Here is a 19,079-nt window from a genome sequence, read left to right as displayed (position 1 = left end):
GTGCGATAGGCTCGTTCCCCAAATGCATGTTGCTACGAACGGATTTTTACACGAAGCGCTTATTAACAAACCATATGCAGCCTAGGGAGGGCAGAAGACACCACTTGACCCTTAAAGGATATAAATGAATGCATGGACAGCATGGCCATTGCTCGACCGGTCACTACACTTGTCGGCTCTGGAGCTTCCGTCAAATGACACCGCGGCAGCTGGGAATAATGCACACATTCTGGCATATGTATGCAACCCTGATGATTCTCAAGATTCCCCGGGGGCTAGTTCCAACATGCATGCTTTTCTACAAGATGGCTTGGATGACTACGGAGGTATGCTGGGGCTATGCTCCTCGGTACCTCTCAAAGCACCTCGATTTCTTATCCACCATGCGATGCGCTCGAATGTATAGTTTCTGAAAAGCAAGCAATTCATCACATCCATTGCTTTCCACCATCATCGACGCAACATTTTAGCGATGCATGTGTTTATTGCATTCCTATGCAGTATTTATATTTCCATCGGGTAGGCTACCAGGCGGGTTTTGTTGCTGTGTAGTGCCTTGGCAAAGCATTCAGTGAGCTGGAGCCTCTTCATTCAGCAAAAGAGCCATGGGCCAATGCCAGGCATCCGAGATCGTGCAACCTGACCTGTCATGCTGCAGCCAACCGTAGTTCAGCTACCTACTAGGTATGCACATATCGTTTTGCAGAGCAATTCTCAACAATTTGCATCTATGGGGCACTGGTCAATAACCCTTGTCGTGAAAAAGGGAACACGCCTGTCGTGGCGAGCTGCCACGAAATCAATCATTTTGCATACTGCAAAAGTCGGTAGCCGACCGCTTCGCCATCAGACGAAAGCTGCCAAACCTGCAGCCGCAATGTCCATCCTTCGAAAATCACACCCCTCTCCCTAACCCCCCAAACAGCATATGCAATTTGTCGGACACGCCGAGCCAAATACATCTTCGACAGCGATCCGGGTTCTGTAGCCTTTTCCTTCTTACGCCGAGACATGCTTTGGCTGCCTGCTTTGTTGCCTAGCAATGCTCCCCGTATGACAGTAAGCAGCTTGTCATTGGCAAGGCATCTCGACGATCTTCGGTCCAACAGGCAGTGCGGCGGAGCCTAGGTAGCAGTCCCGCCACTAGGATGCATCTGGACAGAGGGCAGCCGTGGATGATTGCTACCATTTTTCCATATGGCATTGAAAATAATAGTACATAATCTGTTAATTTGAGGCTCTGAATCATGCCGTCTCCTCAATGGTACTTCTGGTCACCATGTATGCATCCTGAGATATAGTGGCATGCATAAGTATTTAGTATTCCCTTTCAATATAATATACGACGAGGGAACCGTCGAGCAACTCTAGCCGGATCTGGCGGAACAATGTTCAATTCGCGCCGTCTCATTGGCCATCTGCAAGTCTGATCTACTCGTGTGCATAGATCATGTCTAGGTATGAGTGAATACCTACTCAGGTGCCTTGAAAGTTCTTTAAAGATATCTTACCTATTATCATAATTCCCAAGGCAAATCTTTGTTTTTTGACACCTTTGCATAGGTGCAGGTTTATGAATATGCAATATCCCTAGCACTAATGTATAGCCTACAGGCTTTGCCGTTACCGCGCCTACCATCGGACTTGTCTCTTCTGGCAAGATGGATGCAATGATGCATTTCGATATGCAGCTCGTCATGCCAGGCTTTTTGGCGGGGACAGCTCACTGGTCTGACAGATGTAACCTGTTGCTCCTGTCACCTTGAGATCGCCCAGCAAAGAAAGAGCACTAATGCATGGAGCTAGGGGGGACTGCAGTCAACTATGTACTTACCTTGGGTATGGCTGACAACGGGGACATGATACATAATACTATCGACTTGGCCGCCTTGTTCTGCCTGCACGTCTCGCCACCAACATTGAACCCAAACGAGTCTCTTATAATTTCATTGGTACCCTCTTTGGCAGCCCTACCAGAGGTCCCTTGATTATCTTTTGCAACCCAGGGCATAAGTTCTCTAATCATTGACCAGGGGAGCTGCCCTCCTTAATTACCTACCCGGCTTTCATTGTTCAACCTTCGACGTATCCCGCCAACCACCACTTCTTCTTTTGCCCATCACACCACATCGGCGACAAATACTTGGTGAGTATCAACGTACAGTCTTCTGGCGAACAAGTCATTGTCAACATACTTTAGACAATTTTACCCCTTTGATAAATCCTCTCACGGTGCCTGCTTCTTCTTGGTCGTCGATTGCGGGGTATCAATGAGGAAGCTGAGGCTCACACTGCATCCTCCTCAAGCGTGCAGCTTCTACATCCGTGGGTGGCAGCTTTCCAGTTCGCCTGCATTCATTGGTCCTTGGCAAAATGCGGCACAACAAATATCCTGTTTGATCATCAAATGACATCCTGCCATGTGCTTTCTGATCTATGTTTCGTGCCGAGACTGACTGATATTCTCACAACAGGGAGGAGAAGTGTGTCACTATTTGTTGCGTGGTTTTCTTAGCGGCGAGAGAGAGGCAAACAAACGCATAAGCCGGCAAAATCTGATCAATCTGCTGCTTTTTCAAGAGCAGTCTCCGGTGGAAGGAAGCATCGCTTTGGGTCTCTCCTGTCTTCCTGCAGCGCTTGCCTGCCCATCACAAAATTCTTCGGCTGGTGCAAGCCAATCAACAAGCTTTACAAACTAATCAGACGGTCTCATTCTTTCGTCGCAAAACATTGTCAAGTTCAACGATCTCTGGCGTCTCATTCTTGATCCACCACGAAACATCTTCTTTCAAAGCATTTTCAATCGACCTTTTCTGGAGAAACAGAAACTGACCCATATTCTTCCGGTCTACGATTATCGTTACAAACATGGCCTCTTCAGCTACCCTGGAGGTGAGCCCAAAGGACGAGGGCAGCAGAGCGACTAACAGCAAGGACCCTACTGTCGTCACGCCTTCGGATTCTTCTTCATTAGGCGCTTCTGCAGCAGCAAAGGACCAGAAGACTGAAAATATCAAGGCCAATGGGGACAATGGCAACAAAATCCACAAGCTTGCCAAATCTTCAAAGAAGAACTCCAAGTCCAAAAAACGCAAGAAGGTTATTGTCCTTGATGACCAGTCAAGTCACGATAGCTCCGAGAGTGAATCATCCTCACAGGAGTCATCAGACACCGAGTCGGACGAAGAGATTGTGAAGAACAAATCTCGATCCAAGAAGGGAAAGATCGGTAAGCAGTCAAGGCACCGGAGAAAGCAGAGCAAATCCGGCCGTTCAGACACTGGGACTGAAGTCTCAGATTCCGATTCTCTCGACACCACCGATGAAGAAGAGTCCAAGAATGACAGAAAGTCGCAAAAGGCCCTTGCAACAGTGCAGCAACAGCTCAAACTCCTCACTCGTCAGTTCCAAGATCTAGCTCGCGCCTCAGCGCCCGGCATCAACAATTTCGGTGGCATGCCTCTTTACAATGGAGGTCTAGCAACCAATGCAGGCATCAACCAACCGCTTCTGCCCAATATGAACACGTTTTCAGGTAGACCATATGCCACTCCACCCCCAGCCATTCCAGCAAGAGGACCCGGTCATCCGATCCGTGGCCATCGGGTCAATCGCGACATTGATGAGATTGGCAGCGATGAAGAAAATGACAATTGGGACCCTTTCCAATCTCGCAGTCCGTCAAGAACTAAGAGCAAGGACAAAAACGGCCAGCGCCGACACGTGCTAGAATTCAAGCGCGTCGATCAAGTATGGGACTCGACCACTCACAACTACAAGTTGCAGGATACTGCCACCGACGCGCACAATTCACGCTATGACGAGTATCTGTTCCATGTGCGCCGTACCTTTGACTGGGAAGGCAAGTACAAGGCCACTGTCGTAGACATCAAAAGCAAGCAGCTTCGTGAGGCTCTCCGTGATGTTATGGGGAATCTTCGAGGTATGAACTTGGTGGTGGAGAACCCTAAACTGGATCCAAATATATTGTTTCTGTAAGTTACCCAACATGTCGATTGACTCAGAAACTCTTGACTGATATGTGTCAGATATCTGGATGATCTTCGGGAGCATATGGTGAACCTGACGGATCTGGAGCCAGCCGGAAAGACCAGAAAAGCCCGTAAGAAGGTGCAAAAGTGGATCGACGAGAAGCGTCGACACCTCCGTGTTCTCATTAGGTACTTGGACAAGGATTATGCTCAGACCAAGAAAACGTGAGTGGACTGAAACTTCCTCTCCGGCGGTGTCAATAGTAAAAGCTAATTGCTCACAGCTTGTATCCCCTTCTCGAACACGGTCTCATCACATTCGACCTCTGCTGGGCATTGTGGAAACCTGGTACCAAGGCTTATACGACTACATACGGCTCAACCGATGAGCCTCGGGTCTTCAACATCGAGTTTGCCGAGAAACAACGGAATGTCCTGAAGGGAGAATTTTTCTACGTTGAAGGAAAGGTTGGCGATATGACCATAGTGAAACAATGTGCAGAACCTCGAGCTAATATAGATCTAGTATCTTGAGTTTGATGGCAAGAGCTTTGGCTACGGCACCATGTGCGAAGAGATCGCTGCTTTTAGAGGCGCTCGTAAGATCAGCAGCTTGGATTGCTTTCCGCTACAGTATCACAAAGATGAAGGGCAGATACGGAGGAGTCTCATCGAGCGCGGCCAGAAGTTTGTCAGCTTGGCAGGCGCTCATTACAAGAGTCACAAAGGCATTGCCTTCTACAAGAAGAAGAAGGCTGTAGTCAAGGTGAACATCAATGGCCGCGTCATGATTGATCCGAGCACGTACCGACGAAACAACCCTAATTATCAGGTGAGCTTTATTTCGATGCCAATCTTTCAGACTCGGTCTAATGATGTGATTCTCCAGATCTCCCCCATTCGTCCGAGGGATCATGATATTCTGGACTCTCCCGAGGATAGCGAGGATGAAGAGTACTCCGACGGTGACACTGGCGACGGAGCAAAGGCTCTACAAGACAATGAGGATCTGATCAAGTATGTGACCAAAGTTATCCAGGACAAGGACGGAAATACCCAAGAGATCAGTGTTTCCAAGGATGAGCTTGACCTCATGAATGCAGCTCTAGAAAATGGATTCTTTTCAGGTCAAGGAGCCGACGACGCTAAGGACAAAGCATCCAAGGAGAACAAGATGGAAAACCACCATACTACTAAGAAGGCATCTCATGGCCGCGAATTTTCTGACGAGGACTACCTCATTGCCTCTTCCGTTGTTCTTGGCTTTGCATTCAATGAGAAGCTTTGGGTGGAGCTGTCGGTCAGCGGTGTCAAGGAAATCTCTTGGAATGAGTCTGCGTACGAATCGCTTGTGCTTCAGCCCAAGACAAAGGACGTCGTCAAGGCTCTTGTGGAGTCTCACAAGTATCATGCTGCCGAGAACATCGACGATGTCATCCAAGGAAAAGGAAAAGGTCTAGTTTTTGTGCTCCACGGGCCTCCAGGAACGGGGAAGACGCTCACCGCGGAGGGAATCAGTGAATTCCTCAAATGTCCTCTCTACAGTGTATCGGCAGGCGATCTAGGCACAGATTCTCGGGGATTGGAGGCAGAGCTACAGAGAGTTCTGGATATATGTCATACTTGGGGTGCTATTCTGCTCCTCGATGAGGCGGACGTCTTCTTGGAGAAGCGAAACATGCTTGACCTTCATCGCAATGCCCTTGTGAGCATCTTCCTCCGACATCTAGAGTACTTCCAAGGCATCATGTTCTTGACCACCAACCGTGTCGAGGTGAGTATTTCAAATCCCTGGTTGCCATCCACCTTCATATGACCTTTTAAATCACTCAATCAACGTTATGTGATACTAATGTGAATCTCATAGACTTTTGACGACGCATTTCAATCCCGCATCCACATTGGTCTTCGATACGATGAGCTCGACACTAAGGCAAAGAAGGCCATCTTCAAGATATTTATCGAGCGAGTGAAGGCTCTTCAGGAGGTTCCGATCACCAATTTCACTGACGAAGATTACAATACGCTTGCGAGGCAAAGTCTTAATGGTCGTCAGATCAAGAACACCGTCCGCACGGCCCAGGCATTGGCTCTTCACCGAGGCGAAGCTCTAAGCATGAAGCACATTAGTCAGTTCTTGGATGTACTGCAGAGTTTCCAACAAGACCTACGGGGCGGCACCGGATATCAGGATGCCATGAGAAGCTATTTCTGAGAGTAAGCAATATTTTCTTCGCACCGAGCCGCCGTTGAAGCCATCACGACGCCAAATTCAGCGGTCAGACGAGAACGCTATGCATTATTAGTCGATGGACTGGGGGGTTTGTACACCAGAATTTGAGTCATTACTTCTTGTGCAAGTCCCTGCTTCGCTGCGGAAGGGCTATTTGACTTCGGTATTGATTGCAGGTGGAGACTATTACCGCGGTATGATGGTCCTCAAACTTTTCAGGGCCGAACATTAGGTACCTAGGTATTCATATGAACAGCGATCATCAACCCAGCGAGTCAGGGCTGCCACGCAGAATTGTGTAGATACATGATTACTTTCTAAGAATAAACGGAATTTCAAGCGCACTAAAATTTGTAATCAACAAGAAACCGAGATGCAATGTACTCAAATTGTCTAATGTGACGATCAACAAATCTGCGCATTCTTGCTGCTATTTTGTCACTCGCGGACGCAATCTGCTGGACTGGGCTGCACTATTTCCAGCTGAGCGCTGTGGTAGATCTGCAAGCCATATACAACTCTGATCCGCCCACTGCCATACTATCTTACATGTCCTGGGCTTTTGTCAGAGTTGTGGCATAAGTGCAGTGAAACATTTGACGTCTATGTTGCTTGCTGTAGCCTGAATCGGCGTTCCCGGGCTGACCGCCTCCTCATCGCTCACACGGTCTCTCGACGAGATATCTCGGCGTCGGAGTATCAAGGTTGCAGTTTAATCAACGACACACTTGGATTAAGTCCCTTGATCAGCCGCGGATAAGTGTGCCAATGAATGTTCTCAAATCGTTCGCTTCTTCAGGTACTGTGCGTTCAGGTAGACTGATGATGGCGCTCTTGAGTTCAGGATCCCGCGATACCGCTTGGCGTAGAAGCACTCCAAGGGTCTCTGTCTTGTACGTCGAAAACGGCGTTATCCGCTGAATGCTGACGAGGGTCTCGAAAAAGTCGATTAGACTCAGGTGCATGAGTAGATCCTCGTTGTTGATCATGCGCAGGCCGGCAAACTGGAGCAGACCCTCATCATTGCTGTTCTTCTCAACCTCGCCGGTGAAGCGCTCATGCAGATCCGGAAACTCGGTCTTGGTGATTGCGGCTAGGTCCAGAGCGGCCAGACGGGGTAGCAGCCGTAACAGCCTTCCCTGCGCCAGCGTGATCTGATGGTCGCTCAGCCCGCCCTCGGCATCGTGATGATGGCCGCCAAAACTGGACAGGGAGAGTATCGAGCCGTAAATGTCCCGATCGTGAAAGATGCGCCGCCACACCAGTCCCTGACCGGGCGGTCGGCGCAGGACAATCTCCTGACCGTTGAGCGAAACGCCCTGGGCGGGGCGCACGGCGCAGTCAACGTCGAGGAGATCACCGAGGACCTTGGATCCCTTCTCCCCAACCTCGACCTGCGGGGCGCTGAGCCACTGCACCACAAAGTTGGCGACAATGTTCTTGAGCGTGGCGAGAATGGCGGCCTCGCCGGGCGACTGGGCAGCCTTTTCGAGAACGGCCATGGCGAGGAGGTTGGCCGAGGGGGCCGGCGACCGCATGGCCTGGATGATGGCGTCCTCGGAGGCCAGGGCCATGACCTGGGTAAAGGTCAGGGGCCCCAGCAGCTTGATGGCCAGCTCACAGAGGATGGCCGGGTCCTGCTGGTACTGCTTGAGGATCTCGGTGATCTTGGGCAGGAGTCGCGGGATCAGTGGTGGGATATTGACCTCTAAAATTGCGCAGAGTCAGCAATGATTCCAAACAGACTCTCGGTTCATGCACATACCTGTTAATTGTAGCGTGACGTTATCAAACAACTTGATGTTGGACGCGAGTGTTGGATCGGCTATGAGTTGGTCGAGATGCTTGTCCAGTTCATCTACACCCGTCAAAGGGACCACTGTGTCGTCCATCTTGACTGCAATTCGCGACATGGACAAAGTTACGCTGCTTGAGGGGTTCTGGAAAATATGTCACGTGGGCGTAGAGATGGCCAGTGTTGAGATATTGTCACCAGTTGATCAGATTGTACGGCAACTTGTCTGTTGAATATGCGGACGGGTTAGGTTTTATTAATGCTAGGCAAACAGGAGCTGTCGCGGCGTCAAGTGCACGTATTCGTAGTAACGAGTTGCCCCTCTGCCAACCAAGCAGTAGTTTTATGACCTGTAGGCTTCGAACATCAGCTACATTGATGAATTGGTAGAATTGTTCGATTATCAGTCTTCCAAAGAAGTTGTATTGAATATCGAATTCCAAAAACCCAAAGCAATAGAATACTAAGGATACAGATCAAATGAAATCTGAAATCTCGACTCTTTGCCTCTTGTATTTACCATAGTAGTTCCTGGCGGCTCTCTTATAAACTGATTGACCTGTGGCGGGGTAAATCAGCGTCACACTTGAAGCCCAGGCACATCTGTGAGGTTCGGAATTGCGCCGCTATAAGCGCTAGTCCTTCCAGGTACCCCCAATGTGGGTGACCCCACTAAAAAGTCGAGTGAAAGATTGAAACTTTGCGACAGCTCTTTTTTTGGCCTGGCCTGTGATTCATCTTTCCTGATTCATCTTTGCAGCCACCAGCTTGACCGGCTAAAACCCCACGTTCCACCACCGGGCGACCACAAAATCTACGCGCCCCGGAAGATTTTTCGAGGTCGTATGTCATAATTCACAATGGCAGCACGCGGCGGTCGTGGAGGTGGCAGAGGCGGACGCGGCGGCGCTCGAGGCGGCAAAGGAGGTGCAAATGGTCTTCCTTGGGAATACGATCCTACTTTGAACACCGACCAGCCGCAAGACACATATCCAAAGACGTACCGGCCCCCAGTGGCAAGCAGCTTCCCACTGACGTCGTCCGAAAGCCGCTCAGTTCGCTACTTTGTCAAAGTCCGACGCGATTTTCACAACTCACCACTTTACACTCACAAACATCTGGCCCCCGAGGCCCTGGGCACCTCGTCGAATATTGCGGATCCAGTGTTCAAACAGTATGGCCAGGAGCAAGTTAATGAGCGTTATGGAATCAAGAGCAGAGCCACAATCGATCCATTCACAGCTGTGCCCATGTTTACGCACCAGTTTGTGTCCGAGACGAGGACGATGCCGTTCCTAAGAGGCCGAACATTTCACCACGACCTCTTTCCGGAAGAGCTCTGGGATACACTGGATGGCAAAGATGGTGGTCCCGCAAAGGACGCCATCTCCCAGGGCATGAAGCGCAAGTCGATGGCTGCGGACAACCACTTTGAAGATGACGATGAGGAGGCCGCGTCACGCAAGCGACCCGAGACGGAGGAGGAACGCAAGCGGCGCATTGCCGAGGCCGCGGCCGGCAGGGATAACGAGGATGATGCCGCCGAGGAGGATCCCGACGACGACGAGGAGAACATGAGCCAGGCGGATGATGACTTTGAGGACGACGAAGACGGTGGAGACTACGATGCTGAGCAATACTTTGACGGTGGAGACGACGATATGGAAGATGACGGTGGCGGAGGTGGTGACGAGTACTGATTTACATCACTCTAGCCTACCGCAGAAGAAGCGTTTGCTTCACTTGCATTGGGATGGCGTTTCAAAAAGGTCCAAATTTGTTTTTGCTTCAGGGCTTGGGAAAGAGTCCATACAGAGCGAAGAAGCATCATACGAAAGATACCAGTTTGCATTTCCACTCCGTCCGGTCCCGAAGTTTTTGCACGGTGACTGCTCTCACGATATCTGTTTACATCAATTTTGGCCTTAATCGGCATGCAATTACACCGCCTTCAAAAAAGTTCAAAAGTATGTTCCCAGCCGCAGCAATTTTGCCCCGGTCACTGCCAGCAGGCGCAATCGGGCACGGGAAACAAAGGATCAAGTTCAAAGTGTATACCTGACAACAGGTTTGGTGCTTAGAACCGATATACCTTGCACGCATCCTGTTGTGACTCGGCCGCAATCTTATCACGTAAAAAGCCACCTGCGTTTGTCGACTTTGGGTATTTCCTCATCGGGTTAATATCCAGCCGGTCTCCAAGCCCGGGCCAATGCCCTGGGGCCGACGGAGACGCATCGGCATCGCTGCGTCGATTGTAAGGACGTTTGCAACTATCATGCAAAAAGTCTCCGAGGTGGCTGCTCTGGCTGATCCGTCGATACTAGGAGTGGTATAGCTCCCGGCGGGTGCATTATTACCCCTGGGCCGATTTCTAATGCGCCTCCACCGTCATCGTGAAAGTTGCGCCGTTATAGTTGTGGCTTACACGGAGGCATGGACTTGCAGAAAGATGACCCGGATTAAGTAATCACCACCGCCAAGGTGAATTGCTATCGTGACATACGATACATGCAGCATATATGATATTTCGCATCATTCGAACGTCTTTGTTCTCGGCAATATAATCATTCAGTCACATACCGTTCTACAGACACATTCTACTGTTCCTTGAATGCAACAAGCTTAACACGATGTCTCATAACATTCTCATCACTGGCGGCTCCGGCTATCTTGGCGGAAGTCTCCTGCACCGTCTTCCTACTGCCGGCCTGCCGCCGTACAATAAGTTGTTCGCACTTGTTCGAACGGATGCACAGGCCGAAAAAGTCAAGGAGCTATACGACGCTCACCCTCTCCAAGTAGATTTGCATGATGAAGCCGCAGTGCAGAAGAGTATCGAAGACAACGACATCTCTGTCGTCTTCTTCCTCATTGATGCCGCAAACCCGACGATGCAGGTGCCCATGATCAAGGGGCTCGCCGAGGTCAAGAAGCGAAAGGGCGGAGACGTTCACTTTCTCCATGTAAGCATTACCATATCTTGTCTGGATAAGTTGACGCCCTGCTGATTTGATGTAACCTGCGTCGCAAAGACGACGGGAGCCAAGCTCTTCTCTTCGCATGCCGGAGCGCCAACAGACCATCCCTTGTTGGACACGGACCCGAAGCTTTACGAGATTCAAAAGTCTCAAAAGGCGACATTCACTCCGGCGCAAAAGGCAAGTACTTTCTATACTGTTTTCGATTTGATACGCCACGTTAACACAATTATTCAAGGCCATAGATACCAATAATACCGTTGTTGATGTAGCCGAACCCCTTGGCGTTCATTCGTACATTTTTGCCCCCTGTATTGTTTGTATGTCTACTCCAGCCTCATGATTTCAAGCCAAAAGTCCTCCACTTATTAACTTGAGCTGTGCTTAGATGGAAAGGGAGAAGGGTTTGGAAACACCATCTCTATTCAGACAGTAGCCATAGTCAAGGCTGCAAAAGCAGCTCGGCGCGTCTACAGGACAGACGAGGGCAAACCGGTTTGTACACCTGATTCCAACTTTTTTGGACCGTTATGCCTTGAAGTTGTGGCTTAACCCTTTTTTTTTTTTTTTTTTCAACCATAGACCTGGCCAGTCTGCCACATCAACGACAACACCAGCCTCTACACGACTATCCTAAAAGCGATTCTGTCCGGTGCCAACCCCGGCTACGGCAAGCACGGATACTATCTCGCCTCGCCCGGGTCCGTGGCGTGGGATGACTTGTACGACGCCATGGCGGCAGCGCTGCACCAGCACGGCGTCATTGACGACGCCCGTGTGGAGCTGGCGGACCGCGCGGCCCTTGAGAAGATGGCTCAGGGCACTGGAAATCCGCCCGAAATGGTCCACTTTGAGGTCGGCGGCAAATGCACCTTTACGGCCAAGCATGGCTATCAGCTCGGCTGGGAGCCCGAGTACAAACCGGAGCATATTCTCGAGACGGCTGGAGATGAAGTCAGCTTGATCCTGGCCAATCTTTGATTTGACAGAGCAGCATGGAGACTTTTCAGGTCGGCGATCGAATTATTGTACTTTGAATCAAGTTTCTCATGTCTAAAGTATTCATGATTGAGATAGGATCTCAGGAACTTCTAAAAATCGGTGTGATTTCATATAATCTTCATTTCAGAATTTATTGGACGATTCTGGCAGTATTCTCCCCATCATGATGCCTTTGGTGATCATTGCTTGTTCACAGTGCGTCCACCAGGTCAACAACTGCCGAGGCGCAGGACATCTTCTAGATTGGCCGGTAAAGCTAGTAATGCACTGTCAGCAACTCACTCAGTATATGGGCTCCAACGGTGCACAGAATCGACGAAATATTGGATGAGCTGTTAATGTGGCATACTGGCAGAGAAATCCGTCACAATGTCCTGTTTAGCCGCTGCCGCACGTCTCGTGAAATGTACTACAGCCGCATGACATCAGGAAAGGTGTTGAATGTTCTGACCGCAGCTAATGGGGCATCTAGGATCAGTGCATTGGCTTGGCTCAGAGCGATTGTAAGCGAAATAGCGGCGATTTCCCTCATTATCACAATGGACTTTTGGTTACATGCACGTTTGACAAGCAAATCCACAGAAACTCTGCATTTCAAAGTCATCTGGATCTTGATATCAAGCAGAAACCAATGTCATTCTCCTCAATTTCAGATATGCTCGCTTGCGTGGAGTCGGGGTGTCTGTAGCTAAGCTTTCAAGTGGTCTACCACCCAGAGAGTCTCCGTTCTTTGCACCACATTCCAGCAAGGAATTAAAGAGCATTTTGTTTTGAGTTTGATGTATCTGTTTAGGATCCATCCTGACTGATCGTGAATCTTGAGCTCTATCGTAAGCCCTCTTGAAAATAGAGATATCGAGGTAAATTCAAGGTTGATTCACTTTTGAGCTGAAAGGATCAATAGAACCTTATTCAATCGCGCTCTCTACCGTACCATATCTGAGTATGAAATACAAAAGTCAGAATTATGGGGTTGTAGAAGATCTTAAAAAAGACAGACATGAATCCCAAAGGTCCCGTGGGTGTTTGTCTCGGGTACGCCCTTGAGACATCTATACACTATACCACGCAAGTGCCCTGAAAATGCACCCGCAATACCGCGCTTCTGGACTCACATATATGTGCAGAACAGTTGGCACGCAAGCAGAAAGCAGCCGGCTGGACGCCCACCTCCTCCACCCCAAGCTTCCCAAGCAACCGTCGCTCGAGTTAAGCTTTGGCCATAAGATTTTAGACTCGAAAGGGCAAGACGCTGAAAACAAGATGCTTTGCATATCGCCGGCAGCACTGGAATAAGCGCTCGTTAGCGGTAAGCTTAGCTTTCGGGTGCCTGTCATTTCACGCAAAGGTTGAGCGAGAAGGCAAAGAGTACGTTTTTGACTCGTCTCTGGAATCTCGCCCTGGGCTCTTGATAATCGATCGTTCTCATGAGAGATCAACTTGGGAAAAAGAAAGATTTGTTTGATCAATTTCTTTTTTTCTCTTTCGTCTTCTAATTCCGTGACCCGTCTTGTATTACTCTCGTGTTGCCAGTTAGACTGTCCCGACTAGAATATTCCGACTCGATACCTAATCCCATCTTCGTTCTAGAAATAGAGTTTTACAGTTTGCGACAATGTCTGGGTATTCGGTCATGAGTCTCGTGTCTACCATTATTGGTTTCGTTTCCTTTGGGCTGACGATTCTTATTTGGCTTCACTCGTTCTGGAACGCTTTCCAAACGGTCCTCGGCGCCCGGAGCCAGATCCAGGACGAGCTGTCCCTCTTGAGACAGCGGCTCTACGAGGAGGCCGAGTACCTGCGGATGCTGCGGCGGCGCGAACGGCCGTCGTCGGAGAGACACCGCAGCGAGGACAAGTACCGCGATGATAGATACCGCAGCGGCGACGAAAAGGGCGGTGGCGGCGGCCACGAGCGTGTCCGGCCCAAGAAGGACATTTATCACGACGGAGGCCCGATCCGGGTCCTCTGGGACGCCGTCAAGGACCTCATCAAGGACTTTAAAATGTACGAACGGCCCTTTCTCGTCATCCCCGGCCACACGGACACGGAAAAGGGTGAAAAGGAGCTCGAGTGGAGCTACGGCGCGCTTCGGCAGAACTACCAGTGCGACTTGCCCCAGCGGCTCATCTGGCTCAAGTATCGGCATCACGTCACCGATGTGTCGACGAGGTTGGAAAAGATCCAGACGCACCGCGCCGCGATCGAGGCCACGCGGGGCCGGCTGCTCATCACCGATACTATGGGCCTGATGCGAGAGTGTCACGAGCGGGTCATGGATGTGGAAGACCGGGTGCGGGTGATCGAGGATCGAGTGCTGGGAGTTCGAATTGTAAGGGGTTTGTGAGGACTTGATTCTCTTCATCAAACACGACCGCGCACAAAATATCCCGAGAATAGAATGACTACATGCGACAGTGTTACGCGAACACATGTTTAATCTCTTCTTTCCCCCGTTTCTAGCAACAAGTCTGGATATTCGTCATTATGGCCATTATAATGAGATAGAGTGAAGAACCTGTCTGAAAGATTCCCCCATGACTTATAGCAAGACCAAAGAACCCTCCCCCCGCCGCGAGACTCAACATCAACTATTGCATGAATCACTTCTTTGCGGGCTGTCTACTGAGAGTTGCGTCCTGTGTATATAGTCATTGATGCGATTGGTAGCACTCGGAGGCTGCTCGGTGTCGGGGTTTTTCTGGCACAAGAACTCATTGAAGAATTCTTTGCTTCAATCAGAGCCACTTGCACCATCATACATAGAGATTAGTCATATTCCAGACTTTGCAAGCATCATTTCTTTTCTGATTATGGTGAAATGCTTCTCTAGCAAAGTGTCTTTTGTGAAATTCTTTTTGTACATTGCTTATGCCCTCAGACACCCATCAAGCTACCTTTTCAGTCACAGTTTCTTCTACCTTCATTTCCGCAGTACCAGCTGATGATCTGTGGCGTGTAAATCCTTCTACTGTGGCCTTTTTGAATTTACGTGCTGGCACTCTTGCCTCAAAGAGGACGTCGAGCTCACCATAGGTACGGCCCTTTGGTTCCGGAATACGAAAGTAGGCCCAGACAAAGCACAGCGCACATGATCCTGCCCAGAAGAACCCTGACTTGGCCCCCCAATTCCACGCCGTTGGATTGATCATCAGCGGTGTGATGATGTTATTGACAATGCCAGTAATGTTGTACGAATTCCTCGCCAGGACCACAGACTTTGTCTTGAGCCGCGTGGAGGGAATCTCGGAAACCAGCGCGTAGCATACTGGGCCGACCGTACTGTCATAGATGAGTGTGTATACGAGGATCATGGCGCCAATGGCCCACTGTGCACCAACATTTGATCGCCCTGCAAGTCCGATGAATCCGATGATCGCCAGGATGATAGCCATTAGTCCCAGCCCGGTCAGGTAGAGCACTCGTCGCCCAAACCATCCCATCAGAAACCATGACGCAAAAACGCCAAAGGCTCCGATGCAGTACTGCGCAAGGGTCAAGGTAAAGGCGTTGCTGGCATCGAGCCCGGCCTGTTGGAAAAAGTAGCTAGAGTATCCGGAATAGGCCGAGCCGCACAGAACTTGGCAGGCCCAGACACCACACACAATCTCGGTCCGTCGCAAGTCGATTCCCTTGAAGCAATCCGCATAGCTCGTCCCTGCCGAGACCGTCTTTTCCAGGTGGTCGGTATACACCATCATGGCGACCGAGTGGTCAACGTTGAAGTCTGGGTTCATCTTTTTCGACGTCAGACGCGCGACGGATCTCCTGGCGTCGTCTATGCGGCCGCGCCGGACGAGCCACCACGGCGACTCGGGCGCAAAGATGACGGCGAGGCATATGGGAATAGGCCAGAACCACTGCAGCGCAAAGGGGATGCGATAGCCCCAGTCGTCTGTCCGGTTCACGAGCGCCCGCAGGATGACGGAGGCGAGGATCTGACCAATGCACCAGCAAAGATTGATATACGCCGTCAGATAGCTCCGGAGCTGAGTAGGGCAGACCTCGGAGGCATAGGTACAGGCCAGCGTCTGAAAGATGCCAAAGGGAATACCAAGCAGAATCTCGCCGGCCAAAAGGGTCTCGACGTTGTGGGCAAAGAAGGGGATGAATATAAAGGCCACCACCAACGTCAAGGCCCCCGCCATGGTTTTCCTGTACCCGAACCTGTCGGCGAGAAAGCCGTTCATGAAGAGGCCGAGGATCTGGCCCACCAGCACCCCGTTGGCCAGCCCAGTCTGCCACGCTGCCGTCAGCTCATAGGTCCCGTCAGGCAAGGGCCTGCCGAATTTCCTCTTGAACGACGGGAAGCCAAACAGGCTGTTGAGCAGGATCAGGTCGAAGCCTTCCATGATGATGGCCGTCGACAAGGCCAATGACCAGAGAGCCCCCTTTCGGTATACTTTGAGGCTCTGAAGAAGTCCCATTTGGTGCTCGACTTCAGTCGCCTTGGCGGCGTCGGCGGCTGTATCCATGGCACTGAAGTTTGTCGACATTTTCCGGGCACATTCTTGTGGCAATTGCACAAGATTGGCATTGGCTGCATCATGGTCTCCTCCCTCGGCCATCTTGGTGTCTTCGCCTGACGGTATTGGAAATGATGACGTGGAATCAGGGCAAATTTCCTGAAAAAGCAAACATGGTCTGCCTCGCTTTTATTCTTGTAGTCCCAGTATTGTTGAAAATTGATTCCAATATGCAATGCGTCTCAGTGGCACAGCAGCGAGTCCAGACTATACTTTTGTCCTCAACAAAACCCCCCTTTTCCATTGAGCAAAAATCGAGAGACTTTGGTCCGCTGTTGACGAGGATGGAGCCGTCATGATATTGACCGAGTCGAACGCTCGCCTGACCTCCAAGCTGACCAGCTAGTGGCTGGCTTACCCCCAGGGCCTAGATTCTTGGGCACAGCCAGTCGCTGAACCTTAAAGACGTGAATGTCGCTTTTAGGCAGTGTGGAGTGCATAAGTGCATGATGAATTTGATCCATTATGGCAGGACACGCAAGTAGGACAGGTTTAGGTAGGAAGACAAGAAGGGTGTCGGCGTCTCCATTATGCGGGAGAAGTAGGTAGGCCGGGAATGAACAAGATTGCGCACATTGACCCAGTATTCTCGCTCCTACGTGTCCCTACTGCAAGCATTTAACAGCATGCGTGGCCGTTATATTTGCTTGGTCTATCTATAGTCATGCTAGTTGCATATGTCCTTCCGCGTCTCGTTTCCTTGCGTTGCCTTGCCAGTGCGCAAACATGGCTCAACTCTATATGCATGGTATACCGACTATAGTGAAAGCCACAAGCAACCACGTCTAGTTCAAACCAATCTTTGTCGGATCCCAAGCGATAGGAGCATATTCAGTCGACTCGAGCTCATCTACCTCGGCCTGAGTGAGTTCAAAGTCATAAATCTCGGCATTCTCCACGATGCGACTGGGCGTGACACTCTTGGGCAGAGGAACGTAGCCCTTTTGCAAGCTCCAGCGGATCAGAATCTGTGCTGGCGTCTTGCCGTACTTTTGAGCCAACTTTACGACACTCGGCTCGTCGAATCGCTTGCCTCGGACGACGGGGCAGTACGCCTCAAAGACAATGTTGCGCTTGGCGCACCACTCAGCAATGTCGTTGCGAGCACACCACGGGTGGACTTCATGCTGGGCGACTGAGATGACGCCGCCCTTGCCCTGGCCGCCGCGCTCCGTCTCGAGCTCCTTGATGTGCTGCTCCAGCTCGTCCAGGTGATGCACACCGTAGTTGCTGATGCCAATGCTGCGAATCTTGCCGGCGTCGACGGCCTCGACGAGCGCCTTCCACACACCTTTGCGGTTGGCCGAGCCGCCGTAGGGCGCGTGGATGAGGTACAGGTCAATGTACTCCAAGCCCGCGGTCTGCAGACTCTTGTCGATCTGGGCCTTGGCCTGGTCGTAGTCGAGAAAGCTGCTGGGCAGCTGGGGGATCTTGGTTGTGAAGAAGATTTCCGAGCGAGGGATGCCGCTCTTCTTGATGGCGGAACCTACGCCGGCCTCATTGCGGTAAAGCACGGCCGAGTCAATGTGTCTGTAACCGGCCTTGAGTGCTTCCAGAGTTGCGACCTCTGTCTCATCAGGGGGGCTATAAAGTCTGCATAAGTATCCACATGACATTTGTTCCGTTAAGAGACATTGTCCTACGTTTGGTAAACCTGATTGACCATTGTTAGCCGAGCCGAACCTCACATTTATAGTCCCAACATGAGAACTTACGCCAAAGCCAAGTCGGGGTATCTCATAGCCACTGTTGAGCTTGGCAGTCGAGTTGATTGTATAAGATGAAGCCATTTTGAATAGAATACTGTGTCCAATGTGAGATGAAGAAAAGAATTGATGACGGATTGTTGACGCCGCTCCGAGTCTGAATATCAGTGATATTTATGCAACATCAAGGCAATGCAAAGAGTATGGAACTTTTGGGGTCTTGTCTGGCTTGGCCAACCCCTCGTTTCCAGTACCAGTGGGGAGCCGGAGCACGGTTGGTGGAACAGGTACAGAGTATAGGTATACAGGCAGGTATAAGGGCTCAGAACACATACCTTGGGCTATGCTTGGTTTATTGTTTGAATTAAAAACTGGTGATGATTTTATATCTGCGTTTTACTGATAATGATGGATGATTGAAAGAAGAAAAGACTGTTTCCTGCGTCTTTATATATGGTCACAATGATGTGATCTATCCTGGCGTCTTGAACCCCTCCATTGACGATGCGATTTCGGCGTTATGGCGGCGTTTAAAGGTCCGCCCTCTCTTAACCCCAGCACTTCTGTTATTCCATCTTGAACAACGAAGACGGAATGACGCAAAGCTGTAGCATCTCGATTCGCCATTGGCACATCGGGTAACGACCGAGGTTCCTTCGATTGCTAGGTATTCAGACTAAATTCTTGCTTCTAAAACACTTGAGTTCTGCGCTGTTTAGATGCTGCCGTTATGCGGCATTGCTACACCAAGATTGATGCAGCCATGTTACAGCTTGTGTGGCGTTGAAGCAATAGTAGAAAACGCCATTATTAGACAATTTAGTTTCAGAGAAATCTTCAATAT

At 50.3% G+C, this 19,079-nt stretch overlaps 7 protein-coding genes across 7 annotated transcripts; 4 read left to right on the top strand and 3 right to left on the bottom strand.

Moving 5' to 3' along the window:
- Positions 1-2,868: 2,868 nt before the first annotated feature.
- On the top strand, positions 2,869-6,207 carry PFICI_12774 (uncharacterized protein; the record flags this gene model as incomplete). The annotated part of the gene is made up of 6 exons (XM_007841355.1): positions 2,869-3,995; positions 4,050-4,217; positions 4,277-4,460; positions 4,519-4,824; positions 4,882-5,766; positions 5,860-6,207. 6 exons carry the CDS (start codon positions 2,869-2,871, stop codon positions 6,205-6,207), a joined length of 3,018 nt encoding a protein of 1,005 aa, XP_007839546.1.
- Positions 6,208-6,971: 764 nt separating this feature from the next.
- Positions 6,972-8,117, bottom strand: PFICI_12773 (uncharacterized protein; the record flags this gene model as incomplete). Its single annotated transcript, XM_007841354.1, has 2 exons — positions 6,972-7,933; positions 7,991-8,117. The coding sequence occupies 2 exons, from the start codon at positions 8,115-8,117 to the stop codon at positions 6,972-6,974; spliced, it is 1,089 nt and encodes a 362-aa protein (XP_007839545.1).
- Positions 8,118-8,880: 763 nt separating this feature from the next.
- PFICI_12772 (uncharacterized protein) lies at positions 8,881-9,720 on the top strand (the record flags this gene model as incomplete). Its single annotated transcript, XM_007841353.1, has 1 exon — positions 8,881-9,720. The coding sequence occupies one exon, from the start codon at positions 8,881-8,883 to the stop codon at positions 9,718-9,720; it is 840 nt and encodes a 279-aa protein (XP_007839544.1).
- Positions 9,721-10,653: 933 nt separating this feature from the next.
- PFICI_12771 (uncharacterized protein) lies at positions 10,654-11,982 on the top strand (the record flags this gene model as incomplete). Its single annotated transcript, XM_007841352.1, has 5 exons — positions 10,654-10,986; positions 11,056-11,199; positions 11,240-11,321; positions 11,390-11,496; positions 11,584-11,982. 5 exons carry the CDS (start codon positions 10,654-10,656, stop codon positions 11,980-11,982), a joined length of 1,065 nt encoding a protein of 354 aa, XP_007839543.1.
- Positions 11,983-13,618: 1,636 nt separating this feature from the next.
- PFICI_12770 (uncharacterized protein) lies at positions 13,619-14,350 on the top strand (the record flags this gene model as incomplete). The annotated part of the gene is made up of 1 exon (XM_007841351.1): positions 13,619-14,350. The coding sequence occupies one exon, from the start codon at positions 13,619-13,621 to the stop codon at positions 14,348-14,350; it is 732 nt and encodes a 243-aa protein (XP_007839542.1).
- A 541-nt stretch (positions 14,351-14,891) lies between these two features.
- PFICI_12769 (uncharacterized protein) lies at positions 14,892-16,571 on the bottom strand (the record flags this gene model as incomplete). Its single annotated transcript, XM_007841350.1, has 1 exon — positions 14,892-16,571. The coding sequence occupies one exon, from the start codon at positions 16,569-16,571 to the stop codon at positions 14,892-14,894; it is 1,680 nt and encodes a 559-aa protein (XP_007839541.1).
- A 743-nt stretch (positions 16,572-17,314) lies between these two features.
- Positions 17,315-18,319, bottom strand: PFICI_12768 (uncharacterized protein; the record flags this gene model as incomplete). Its single annotated transcript, XM_007841349.1, has 3 exons — positions 17,315-18,113; positions 18,173-18,183; positions 18,245-18,319. The coding sequence occupies 3 exons, from the start codon at positions 18,317-18,319 to the stop codon at positions 17,315-17,317; spliced, it is 885 nt and encodes a 294-aa protein (XP_007839540.1).
- Between the last annotated feature and the right edge of the window lie 760 nt (positions 18,320-19,079).

The sequence above is a fragment of the Pestalotiopsis fici genome (genome assembly GCF_000516985.1).
Source record: "Pestalotiopsis fici W106-1 unplaced genomic scaffold PFICI_Scf_10, whole genome shotgun sequence".
Taxonomy (NCBI): Eukaryota; Fungi; Ascomycota; class Sordariomycetes; order Amphisphaeriales; family Sporocadaceae; genus Pestalotiopsis; species Pestalotiopsis fici.
This window is presented reverse-complemented; position numbering and strand designations above follow the sequence as displayed.